The 13,137-nt window shown below is 38.3% G+C and overlaps 1 protein-coding gene across 1 annotated transcript in view; it reads left to right on the top strand.

The window, feature by feature from the left end:
• The first annotated feature begins 1,935 nt into the window (after positions 1-1,935).
• Positions 1,936-13,137, top strand: part of LOC102767141 (RNA-binding motif, single-stranded-interacting protein 3-like) — a 139,819-nt gene continuing 128,617 nt past the window's right edge. Inside the window, exon 1 of the mRNA XM_006753362.2 lies at positions 1,936-2,104. Within this exon, the coding sequence (XP_006753425.2) occupies positions 1,959-2,104 (146 nt within the window). The 5' untranslated portion in view covers positions 1,936-1,958. The remainder of the gene's footprint in view (positions 2,105-13,137) is intronic.

Here is a 13,137-nt window from a genome sequence, read left to right as displayed (position 1 = left end):
CTTTACATAGGAGATGGTTCAGACCCTGGCTGGCCTACGGAAAAAGTAGGAATTCAGAGGAAAGGATGATTCTAGAAACCTCACAGAGACTTTGGTTGCTGACGGTATTTTGAGATTTAGGATTAGGGAATGGATGAAGTTAAAATCAAAGCTCTAGCATGGAGGCTGGAAGAATGACGGCGACATGGAAAAAATGGGGTAATTGTGATGGGTGGCTGGTGTGGAAAGATGGGAGATGAGAGTAGATATTAGGAGTTGCATTTTGACAAACTGCCTCGAAGAGGCATGTCTTATAGTCATTGGAAATATGCACTGGGGCAAATAGGAAATCCTGGAAATGTGTGTTAAACAGATTGTAACAGCAGGAAACAAGGCTGGATACTGCTAAAATGTGCCCTCTTGTAGGAATTAAAGGCTGTGTTTATTCCATTTTTATTGTACACCATGTAGCCTAAGTATTTATTAAGCACCTACTTGCTATTTGATAAGTACATACCTCCCACCCCTGATAAAATAGCTAATGTGTCTTCAGGTTAAAACTCAGCCAGAAATGTCCCTACTGGAATCTGATGAATGTGTTTATTGTGCCTGTAGGTGGCATTCTGAGTTATGGTTGAGGATATCTGCGATAGTTACATAGACTAAGATCACTGGCAATACAGAGATGAATGACAAATATTACCATTATACATTTTTTTATTGTTAACATTCATTGTATACTTACTAATTTCCAGGAGCCATTTTGGTTGCATTAGCTCACTGAGTTTTGGTAAAAACCCCATGACACTGGGGAGTACTATTTCTATCCTCACATGAATGAGAATGTTGAGATTCAGGGAGGTTAAGGCACAATGCAAAGGTCACAGAGTCCGGAAGAGATGCAGCAGGGACTTCAACCCAGGCAGCCAGTGCAACTTTAGAATTTCTGATGGTATGCCTGTATGAAAAAGCAATAAAGTAATGAGTAATATGTCTACTTATTTTGGCATGTATAATTAAAAAAGACCCTCACTTGGTATATCCTAAGTTGCTGGAGGTCATTTTATCATTTCCATTTTCTCAGAAAGAGTCTGACAGGTTAAAGGAGTCATCTACTGGGGGAGATTTTACCCCCAGGGGACATTCATGAGTGTGTGAAGACATTTTTGGTCGCCATAACTGGAGGATGGGTGCTGCTATAATCTGGTGCATAGAGGCCAAGGATGCTTCTACCACCCTCTAGTGAACAGGACAGCCCTCCAAAAAAAGAAGTGTCCTGTCCACTTTGTCAATAGTGCTTAGGTTGAGACCCTGGGTTAGAGTGAAATAAAGGGGACCTTGACTGAAGGGAGAGGATGGTGGCTGAGTCTTGCTAACAAAGTCTTTTTCCCCATGAAGAAGCAGGTTTGGGAGGGGAGAAGAGATCAGAGAGATTCATTCATTTGCTTGCTTACTCATAGAATCACCATCCACAGAGTGATTTCTTTGTATCAGGAATTGTGCTGGAGAGGAATGCGGAGGAAACAATCTACGGGCGTTGCCTTGGAGAAAAGGAAGGAACAGAGAGTTAGAGGCAAGCCAAAGATGCCTGGCTGTTGAACAGGCGCTGGGCAGAGCTTTGGTGTCAAGAGCGAGTTGTGTTCTTTTGTCAGAGAAGGAGATAACATGCTACCTTAGAGGTCTCTAAGGAAAGTCACAGTGGACAGACTCCGAAGCCATAGGCTGTTGTCAGAAGCCCCTGGGAACTTTGCTCACGCTGATCCAAATGCAGGGCCAGAGAGGGGAGAGGGCATCTTTTGTTCTCAGAAGTCCACAGTCGTGATGTATATAAGTATGTGTGTGCATGTGTGGATCAGAGAGGCCGAGATGCTTGCATTGCTTTCGAGGTGCTCTGCTGGCCTGGGAATAGGTGCTGGCTTTGTTTTTCCAGTAACAGCCTTTTCTGTTTCCAGCAGTCCTATGCACCAGCTCCCCACCCCATGGCTCCTCCCAGCCCCAGCACAAACAGCAGCAGCAACAACAGCAGCAGCAACAGCAGCGGGGAACAGTTGAGTAAAACCAACCTGTACATTCGAGGCCTCCCACCAGGCACCACTGACCAGGACCTAATCAAGCTGTGCCAACCGTAAGTGCCCTTCCGCTCTGCGCCGTTTCTAACCCACGTGCTCGCCCACGTGGGCTCAGACCACGCCAGCCTTGGCTCTTGTACCCCATCCTCCCATTCACTGGTGTCTCAGTGAGGAAGATGCTGTTGTCTGAAGGGATTTAAATTTGAGATCTAAGTCCAGCTTACTTTAGGGAATGAATTTGTTTATGGTCTGAAGTGGGGATTCTTGAGCAGATATACATGGGAGTGCTGGCCGGGTGTGCATGTATTGACTAGGAAGATAATGGGCAAGCATTGAGTTGGGCCCTGAAACCTTGTGGTTGGTGGAGTCCATGATGAATCTCATGAAAAAAAAAAAAAAAAAAAAAAGCTTACCCCCTATCCCCCCCTCCCCCCCGCACTCTCAGAAGTATTAGTGGGGAAATCTCAAAAACATTGAAGAAGTGATAGATTTCAGCATGGTTATCTCCTGTTTTGCAAACTTCCTGGCCAGTGCTTGTAAATCTCAATCCAATGGGAATCAGGTAATTGGAGAATTGTAAGGCAAATGCTCTAGTTTCATTAAAGACTTCTATTTCCAAGTCCAGTGAATCTACTTTCCACCAAGGCCAAGAACTACACTCGCCAAGTAGCTTCGTATTTTCTAGGAAATGTGGTAATGATTAAACGCCCTTCCAAAATATTTTTGTTATTCCATTATCTACCAACACATATTATCAACTCTCTTATTTCTCTGACAATAAACCAAACTATTTAAATTTACCTTCCAAATCACATTGATGATGGCTAATGAATTAAGAATCATAGATCAGAACATGTAGACTATTGTCTGGTGATTTTCAAAGCCCTATCAGCCCCCTGTTTTGTGATTTGATTGTGCCTTAGCTGGGCATTTTTAAATTAGGGGAAAGTATTACTCAATTGTTCTTTTTCTCTTTTGCAATCCTTTTACAAGAAGGTTGAGAGGATATTTATTTTGTAAATTTTCCAACCTCTAAAATATTGGAAGAGGAAAACAAAGCAGGCAGTATTTATTTGCCTTTGTTCTGCTTTTTTGTTTTTTTGGTTTTGTTTTTGTTTTTTTGAGATTGAGAACAAATAGCAAAACAACAGGAAGTGGCAGATAAACCAAAACACAAATAATGTTACTATATAACCAATTGACTAGGCAGTATGTGGATTAGGGAGGGGGCACTTTGGGAAAAAAATTTACTTAGAAGCAGTTTTGAAAAGGAAATGAAATGTGCCAGGGCTAAGACATATGAATATGTTAGGTTTTGGTCTATAAAATGTTGAGGTTGAGAATTGGAGGGTAAATCACTCACTTTTCTTTTGTTCTTGCTGTTAGAAAGATCTAAGGCATTTTGAAAAGTAAGAGCTTTGAAAATGTGAAAGATTGCAGCGTCAGATGAAGTATCTCCTCAATGGAATCTGATGTGAAAAAGAAGGGTAGCTATTAAATGTTTTGTATGTGTGTCTCATTCATAAAAAGAAGAATTATTGGATAATACAGAAAGATTGTTTCCCGTACAAGTCAGAGCATTCGTTGAACCATAGATTTCTGGGGCCCAAGAAATTATGATTCACTAGGTTTGGGGCCCAGGCATATGCATTTCTCATGGGTTCCTTGGTGTTGTTGATATTGCTGTTTTCTGAGGGGGGATATACTTCTCTCTGTAATAATATGAAGACCACTGACTATTTCTAATGCATCAAGTTTCACTTAATATATGCCGGTCATCGAGTTGGACTTCTCTGCATTACAACCTACACAGCCTCTCTATGATCTTGAGGCAGATCATGGATCCTCTTTGAGCCTTAATTTCCTCTTAGAAGAGTAGGTTACCCTGTAGTATCAGTGGTGTGCGAGGGCTGCCCATGATTACTGCACTAGAGCCACCTGTTCAATGTTCTGGAAATCTGTGAGTGACTTGTTTCAGACTCAGTATCTTGAAGTTGGCCATGGTGGAAGTACTTGTATCACAGGAATAAGGGAGCCTTACAAATCAGGCATTTAACATATTTTTTATTTATTTTTATTTTTTGGAGTGCTGGTTTATGAATATACCACTGATAGAGCATTATACTATGAAATTTTGTGTCAGTATCCATTTCTGCAAAAAAAAAAAAATGTTGCCAGAAATGAATAAATGGAAAGTGTTCCCTAAATGCCTGTACTGGCATTTTTAATTTAGCAAAGAGATTTAGTGACACAGAAACATTATTTCTGAGAAAAGAAGTTTTGTTTATATTTCTTATGTGCATTTGAGAAATGTAAAGAATGCTAAGTGCACAGAGGGTAATGGTTACATGTTCATATTAATTTTTGCTAGCTAATAAGATGTGGCTCATTCTAATGTTACTGTAAAAATGTTTATGGGTTTTCCAGCTACTGAAGTGGTCTAGACCTGGGGTTTATTGCTTAGATTCATTTTCCTCGAGAATCTCACAGAACTAATGTGATCGGGCAGTGGAATGTAATAGAAATAGCTGTGCACTAAGAGGTCTGGGTTTCAGTGCTGGCTGTGCCATCAACTGAGTAGTGGCCTTAGAGAAATGGTTTCTCCCCTCTTCACTTTAGTTTCCCCTACGGAGGAAACAATGTGTTTGAACCCGATAACCTTTTAAACCTTTTTTTCATTCTAAAATCCTCTTATTTTATTGAGGCCTTCATTAATTAACAATAAAACCTGCTCTGGGCCACCTTTAGTATCTTTCAACCAGTCCCCCTTTGCAGAATGGTTGGACCACAGACTAAATTGACATAGCTGCATGAATCTGACCTGATGGCTGGAGATGCCTTTGCTACAAGACGAGTGCAGGTCATATGTCAAGTCCTGTGTCCTCACTTGTCATGTTGGTTTCTCCCATTGCTCATTACTGTTTTACATGAGCAGTCTTCTAAAGATGCAAGTCATTTTGCATTGGGATTACTCATCCAGAATTTTAAAATAATTTCATCTATAAAAAATAGAATATTTATTGGTTTAAATGAACTTGATATCAGGGTCAGCTTTCCATATTTATTCCTATGAAATTGTACATATTTTAGAGTTATTGGTATCTTATAATATAGAAAATGCAATATTTGCTAGTACCCATAGTAATGAAATGATGGAAAATAGAGATATACAAAAGTGGCATAGATATATTGAATTATCTGTATTTGAATGCAATATTCATGTTAATACTAATGAACAGCAAGGAAATTATATTAAAGAAAAGCAGTTGCATTATTTTACAATGAATATTCTGAGAGCAAATTCTGTTAAAGTATCCCATTCACATTCATCATCAAATCTCCTATGTTTGGGTTGCAAGACTGAAAACTAATAGACATGAAGAATGACTTCACTCCATGGAAAATCTCTAGTTACAACTATGTTTTGGATGAATACATTGCATTGTGTGTCTTGTAGGAAATGCCTTATAATGTCTTCATCTTGAAAATTCTCAAGGAACTTTATTGTGTTCTCAATCAAGCAGTATTTACAGAGTACCTACCTAAGAGTGGGCTGAAGATTCAGTGGTGAGTACATGTAGAGAAGGGCCTTGCTATAGCAGAACATATGTTTTCCTCGACAAAATAGGATGTCAGTTAAATAGTTATATGATTTTATATGAAATTGCAACTATGCATGCAACACAGGAGAATGGAACTAAGAGTCTTTGCAACATGGGATGGTACCTAGTTAGGACAATGGTACCTAGTTAGGACTGAGGAAGTGGCAGTTGAGCTAAGATCAGAAGGAGGAATAGGTTTAACTAAGTGAGGAAGGACAGGAAGAACATTCCTGGTGGAAGGAACTTCATGTGTGTAGGGCTATTGGCTGGAGGCAGCATGGCAAACATAAAGGGTTGCAAACAAGGCCAACGTGGTTATAGCAGAGAGAAGGAGTTGGAGTAAAAAGCAGTATGAACTAGAAACATGGAGAGGAATAAGGTGATGATCCCTTTGTATATCAGGTTAGGAGCTTTGTTTTACCCTAAGAGCAATGGAGAAGATCACTAAATTATCACAAACAGGAAGGTAACATAGAATTTGTTTCAAAAAGGTAACACCAACTGCATAGTGGGAAGAAAGGATCCCATGTGATCAGGGAACAATCAGAGTAGGAATAGGTGAAAAGTGATCTGGTAGAAGAATAAGTTATGATTAGAGAAGCAGGCATGAGAATTAATAATGGTGGTGTTGGACTAATTATGTGTGGTGAAAGATATTTTTTTCATATGCATTTATTTTCCTATTAAAAAGCAAGGACTTAAGAGGCAACCAAATGAACTCCAAGAAGAAACAATGAAGTAGCACCAAATAGGACCCAAATCATTGATTTTTAAGTCTCTTTTTCTTACCTAGTCATGAGTGGATCATCAATATAATATTAAATATTGAGTGGCTACAATATTAAAAGCACGAAAGGCAAATACAGTGGACCTTGAACAACATCGAGTTAGGGACACTGATTCCCACCATGAAGTTGAATATCACACATAACTTTAGACTTCCCCAAAACTTACCTACTAATGGCCTACTGTTGACCAGAAGCCTTACCATAACATAGTCAATTCACACATATTTTGTATGTTATATGTATTATATACTTTATTCTTACCATAAAGTAAGCTAGGAGAAATGTTATTAATATATTAAGAAAATCATAAGGAAGAGCAAATACATTTAGAGTACTTTACTGTATTTATCAATACCATAAATTTATAACATCTGTTCACAAGATAAAGTATCTGTCAGTATCTGTATCAATATTGTCATTATAATGCAAAACACTGTAAATGTTATATGTATAACTAACAATAGACATCAAAAGTGAAAAGGTATTGTGAAAAAGAAATTCATGTTTATTTACAGGTTTAATGATCCTTGCATTGATAACCAAGAAGCAGCAATATGATTGCTTTTTGGTAGTCTAGTGTAATTGATATGATTGCTTCAGTAGTAGTAAGAAAATCTGCAAACATTTTTCCAGTATGTTTATTGAAAACCTTCCATGTATAAGTGGACCTGTGCAGTTCAAACCCATGTTGTTCCAGGGTCAGCTGTATAATGAAAACTAGCACTTCAGTTGATTATACAATTATGTTCAGGGAATTGTTATCAGTTGGAGACTTATGGGTGCAATACTCATATGCCTTTTATGCTTATTTCAAGAAGAGGAGATGGAAATGGAGGAAGATAGATTTGCCTTAATCAACTGAGGATATCGCAACATTTTTGGATGAAATAAAATTTTCGTAGTATAATTACTTTTCACATATTAAGCTATATTTCCTCCTTCAAAGAAATTGGAAACATATTATTGTAAACATTCCCGTGAAGCACATTGAAATTACTCTTAAAAAATAAAACCACACATTTAACATAATGGACAGAATTATAAATGTAAAGAAAATTCATTAATGTGTTTATATTTTCCATGTGAACAATACCTTTTATCTAATCATTTTCATGACTTATCAATTTTAACAAGTACAATGCCCTTAGAAAGCCCTAGCTAGCCTGGCCCGCATGGCTCAGTGGTTGACCATTGACCTATGAACCAGAAGGTCACAGTTCAATCCAGGTCAGGGCACATGCCCAGATTGCAGGCTCGATCCCCAGTGTGAGATGTACAGGAGGCAGCCAGTCAGTGATTCTCTCTCATCATCTCTCTCTCTCTCTCTCTCTCTCTCTCTCCCCCTGCCCCCCTTCCTCTCACTTCCCCTCTTAAATCAAAAAAATATATCAAAAAAATAAAACCCTAGCTGGACATTGCCCCTACTTGGACATAGTTAAGTAATCTAGTGCTAGTAACTACATTGTGCAGCTGCAGAGTAAATTGTCCTGTTCCATGTGCAACGATGCTGTTAAGGCCACCTGAAGCAGAATGAAGGCAAGGAGGGAAACACTCGGGTAGGTGCTCACATATTTCCAGGCATCACCAGAAGACCAGGAAGGCAGCTCCCGGCCCTTCATTTTTCTCTGTAAATGCTCTCTTGCTCCAGCTCTGATGCCCTAGCATGGCTCCCTTGAAATTGAGGCTGTAAATGTCACTTGAACATTTAACAACAGACAAGAAACACCCACAATGAAAAGGGAACAGAGTAGGAGTGTTTTGTGCTCAACAGCTGAGGGTCTAGCCAGGCTCATCTCCTGGAATTTTACCCAACCCCGTGCTTAAGGTGAGCACTGAGCGCTGAGTAGGAAGAACTGACTCAAGTGCCATCCGGGCTCCAAGTGCCAAGCCCATTATACGTGGTGTCAGACAATTTTGACAAATGCACCAACACAATCAAACCTTTTATCAATTTAAAAGGAACCTTGTCACAGTAATCTGTCAGACTGTTCAGATACAACAAAGGAAAACAAGTTGTCATGCACTCTGGGGTAACCGAGTAAATAAGAAAAATATGACTGGAATTTTTTATTTTTTTAGTTCTTTCTTACTGTGTCATAGGAGATTTAAAAGTTCCCTCTAATAAGACCCCAGGAAATTTATTGGGAGCTTTCTTCTGCAAGTCGGACTCAAATTACACAGCTGCTCTGGAGGTGTCATAAATCCGGGTGGTGGCAGGTGTGAGTAGGAAGTGAATGTGTGGAACTTTGACCCCTGCCTTTGTGCAATTTAAATGAGAGAGTGCCTTGAAGGCGCAAGCTAGATGTTTGAATTCGTTGAGTCAGCATGGAGCTGACACTTGGCTACGTATATTAATTCAGATTCAGGTATAGTTATATTTTCTAACTGTATATTATAAGCCAGACCTAGTTTGTAATTAATAAATGCTTATTATTAATAAATTTTGTATCTATCTGTATTATTAACAACCTTTATTGTGTTAGTATTACATACCATGTACTCTGCTAAGTTTTTATGTTATCTTATTTAATGCTCAGAACAACCCTATGAAGTGGGAACAATAATTACCGAGTGATGATTGAGTAAACTGAGGCTCTAAGGCAGTGGTTCTCAACCTTCCTAATGCCGCGACCCTTTAATACAGTTCCTCATGTTGTGGTGACCCCCAACCATAAAATTATTTTCGTTGCTACTTCAAAACTGTAATTTTGCTACTGTTAGGAATTGTAATGTAAATATCTGATATGCAGGATGTATTTTCATTGTTACATATTGAACATAATTAAAGCATAGTGATTAATCACAAAAACAATATGTAATTATATATGTGTTTTCCGTTGGTCTTAGGCGACCCCTGTGAAAGGGTCATTCGACCCCAAAGGGGTCGCAGCCCACAGGTTGAGAACCGCTGCTCTAAGTGTTAAGGGTCCGGTTCAAATGTACACAGCCAGCAGGATTCACAACCCGGCTCTGACTTCAAAGCCCTTATTCATCACCATTACAGCATTAATTTAATGAGAACAAGGGTAGCTTAAGTCACGGGTTCTCAAATCCATGGCTGCTCATGAGAATCCCTTGAACAGCTTTCAAAGTACTCATGCCTGAATTTCACTCCCTGGGAGTCTGATTTAACTAGTATGTGGTCAGCTTAGACACTGAAGTTTTTAAAAGCTTGCTCAGGTTATTCTAATGTGAACAAGGTTTGAGAACCCCTTGAGTCAATGCTGCCCACACTAGTCAGCAAACATAATTTTATCCTTCATTGAAACTTCCTTGCTCTGACTTTCATAGAATCTGGAAATTTCATAGGAGTGTCAATTTGATTTTAATTAATCATAAGATTTAATAGTAAATTTTATTAAGACAATTTTAGAATGAATCGGGCTTTCTGATTACCAAATGGAATATTTTTTTTAAATATATTTTTATTGATTTTTTACAGAGAGGAAGGGAGAGAGATAGAGAGTTAGAAACATCGATGAGAGAGAAACATCGATCAGCTGCCTCCTGCACACTCCCCACTGGGGATGTGCCTGCAACCCAGGTACATGCCCTTCACCGGAATCGAACCTGGGACCCTTCAGTCCGCAGGCCGACGCTCTATCCAGTGAGCCAAACCGGTTTCGGCCAAATGGAATATTTAGATTTAGATGTGAAAAATAAAGCCCTGGTCTCCAAGAGTGCTTTAAGAATGCACCTGGTAGGATCTCACTTTCCTTCCTCACATAATTTCTATAAGCCAAGTATCTTCTCTTCAACATTTCACTTGTTAATAATATTTGTATTTAATTGATGGTGAAGTTATATATATATATTCATATTTTTCATACTAACTATAGTCTAGGGAATATAAATCTAGTGAATCTTAAAAAAATAATCAGCATTTGTAGTACATCCACAAAATTATTGTCCCACTGATTCATCATCCATTCATTCTTATTGTTTTCACTTCTTTGGATGAAGATTCTGCTGAATGTCCATGATATTTGAAAAGCGATGTATTTGCATTGCTGACAGCTGATAAAACTTTTTCATATTTATTCTAGAAACTGAGAAAAATAAAATCACTGAGCACACGAGTTAACTGTGGTTACTATGTTGGTGGTAATACACACAGAAAAAGGGGGGATGGGAAAGAGAATGATCAGCTCTCTCTGGATGTGACCATTAAAGTCCTGGAACCTGGGAGAAATTGAATTCCAAGCAGATTGTCTCTGTGCATGAAATTTTGAGGAACTTAGGGTTCAGGGTCAGGTCTCTGGCAAGTTCAGATGGTATCTTGGGTTTCAGGGTGCCCAGTGATCTTCTAATTGTCAATACAGCTGACTTTTTGTAGTCCTTATTTTATTTGATCTCTCTGTTACTTGACTCTGTTGGCCTCTTCTTTATTCTCAAGACGTTCTTCCTCCTTGGTTATCCTGTCCCTCTTTCCTGGGTCACTGCCTGGTTTTGGGGAGATTCTTCCTCCCAGCTTCTTTTTCTCTGCCGGCCTCTTATTGAATATCTTGGTGTTTTCCTGTCTTCTCACTTCAAAAACGATCTATTCTCCTCTACTTAATTTCAGCTTTTCTGATGACTATTAAATCTATATCTCTAGCTCGTGTAGACATGTTTCTTCTAGTCCTAAATCCATATCTCATTATTCCCTGGACAATTCCAAATTTGAATCTTAAGAGCTATGAAACTCAATGTCCTATCAAGACTATTCCTGGACTTGTTTCTTTTTCAATGTTTCTTTCTCTATGAATGGCACCATTATCCATCCAGTCACTGAGATTAAAAACAAAAAACAAAATCTGTAGTCATTCTTCTCCCCACCCTAGAAAGAGTTCCCAAGGTGCGTAGATTCCAATTGCTTGGTGTTTATGATATCCAGCATCTCTTCTGTTTCACAACTGCATTCGTTTATTTGCTTATTTAATCAAAAGTATTTATTAAATATCATCCATTTGCTAAGCACTGCAGAGAGGTTTAGGACTGGTAAGTCTCTGCATAGAGTTTGCATTCTAATGGGAAGAGACAATACATGAATGAATGAATACTTAAAGAAGGTAACATAAAAATGCCATAAAAAGTTTTAAATGCCATGAAAAGGAGGTTGTATATAAAGACTAGGAGGTTACTATTGCCTGGGTGACCTTGAGATGGAATGTCAATGTCAAGAGAGAGTCAGGAATATATTATTCAGGAAGAAGAGCACTTAAAAAAGATGTCAGAGAGCTTGTACGAAACCCCAAAGGTGGGAATGAACTTAATGTATTTGAGGAACACAACGGTCAGACAGAATAGTAAGTAAAGAGAGATGGAGATAGTAAGAAAATGAAGATAAAAGAAAAAAAGAGCTATACCAGGGCTAAATCAGCAAAGTTTTATTTCCCAGATTTTGGATTTTTTTCCTAATTTATTTCTTTTTTTTAAGAAAGGATATTTTTTTTTTGCTATTATATAGAGAGTGGATTTGGGGGAGCATGAGAAAGTCAAGCAGATGAACAAAGAGACCATTGTGAAAGTCCAAGGAAGAGATGGGAATGGCTTGGAGTAGGATCGTGTGGTAGAGGCAGTTAGTTGTGATGGATACAGTATATGTTTTAGAGATAATTCTGACAGAAATTACTGATGAATTGAACATGGCAGTGAGATTAAGCTCAATAAAAATTAGGGGTAATTCTCAGATTTTGGATTTATAATTTAGAGAGAGTATAGAGTCACTTAATAAAATAAGGAGGATTGTAGAAGGAGTAACTTTGGATGGAGATAAGTCAAGAGTTCTCCTCAGTCTTGTTATGTTTTAGATTCTCTTTGACATCTAAAATGAGATACAAGTTGGCAGTTAGATATATAACTGAATTTCAAGGCAGGATTTAGATTAAAATACATAAAAAGGGCAACATTGAAAATTATGAATGGCATTTAAATACATTGTATTGATATAGTAATATAGTACCTAATATGTGCTAAACATTATTCTAAATATTTTACATGTAAGTACTTCATAGAACATGTATTAACTAATTTATAGCTCATGACAGCCCCCATTTAATAGCTGAAAATAATCAGTGACACAAAGAAGTTAAGTACTTTCCCAAGGTTACACAACCAGTTACTTGTCTAGTCCAGTGTTTAATGAGTTTGGTTTTATAGTTTCCGCTTTTAGTTATGATTCATACATAGGGTACGGATATAGTAAGAAAAGAAAAGTGGTCAAACAACTCAACATTCTGAGATTCTGAGATGGGGAGAAGCCAAGAAAAGGGTTTATAAAGGAACAACCAGCAAGACATAGGAAATAAAGAAGAGCAGAAAAGTGTGATATTATAGAAGCTGGGAGAAGAAAGTATCTCAAAAGGCAGAATAGTCAAGCATGTTGAATACTAGTGAGAAGTTAAGAAATGTACCAACAGAAAAGTTACATTTCGATTTGGCAACATTAAAGTCATGGGCAAGCTTGACCAGGACAGTCTTTGTAGATGAGTAAAAGCTAAACCACTTGGTGGGCCTTCTTCAGGCTCATTACCTGACCAGCCTTCCAAATGGAAATGCCTGTCTCTTCTTTGTGCCCAAACTATATCTAAATAGTTAACTTTTCTAAAAATTTTCCCACTGTTTTTTTGGTTCATCCTCCCTCCCTCCTTTCATCCCTTCCTCCCTCTCTCCCTTTCTCCCTCAATTTCTCTCTCTATCATCTATCTGTCTATCTAT

The sequence above is a fragment of the Myotis davidii genome, unplaced genomic scaffold, assembly GCF_000327345.1.
Source record: "Myotis davidii unplaced genomic scaffold, ASM32734v1 scaffold3331, whole genome shotgun sequence".
NCBI classification, from domain to species: Eukaryota; Metazoa; Chordata; class Mammalia; order Chiroptera; family Vespertilionidae; genus Myotis; species Myotis davidii.
The sequence above is the reverse complement of the archived record's forward strand: the minus strand, read 5'-3'. Positions and strand labels throughout refer to the sequence as shown.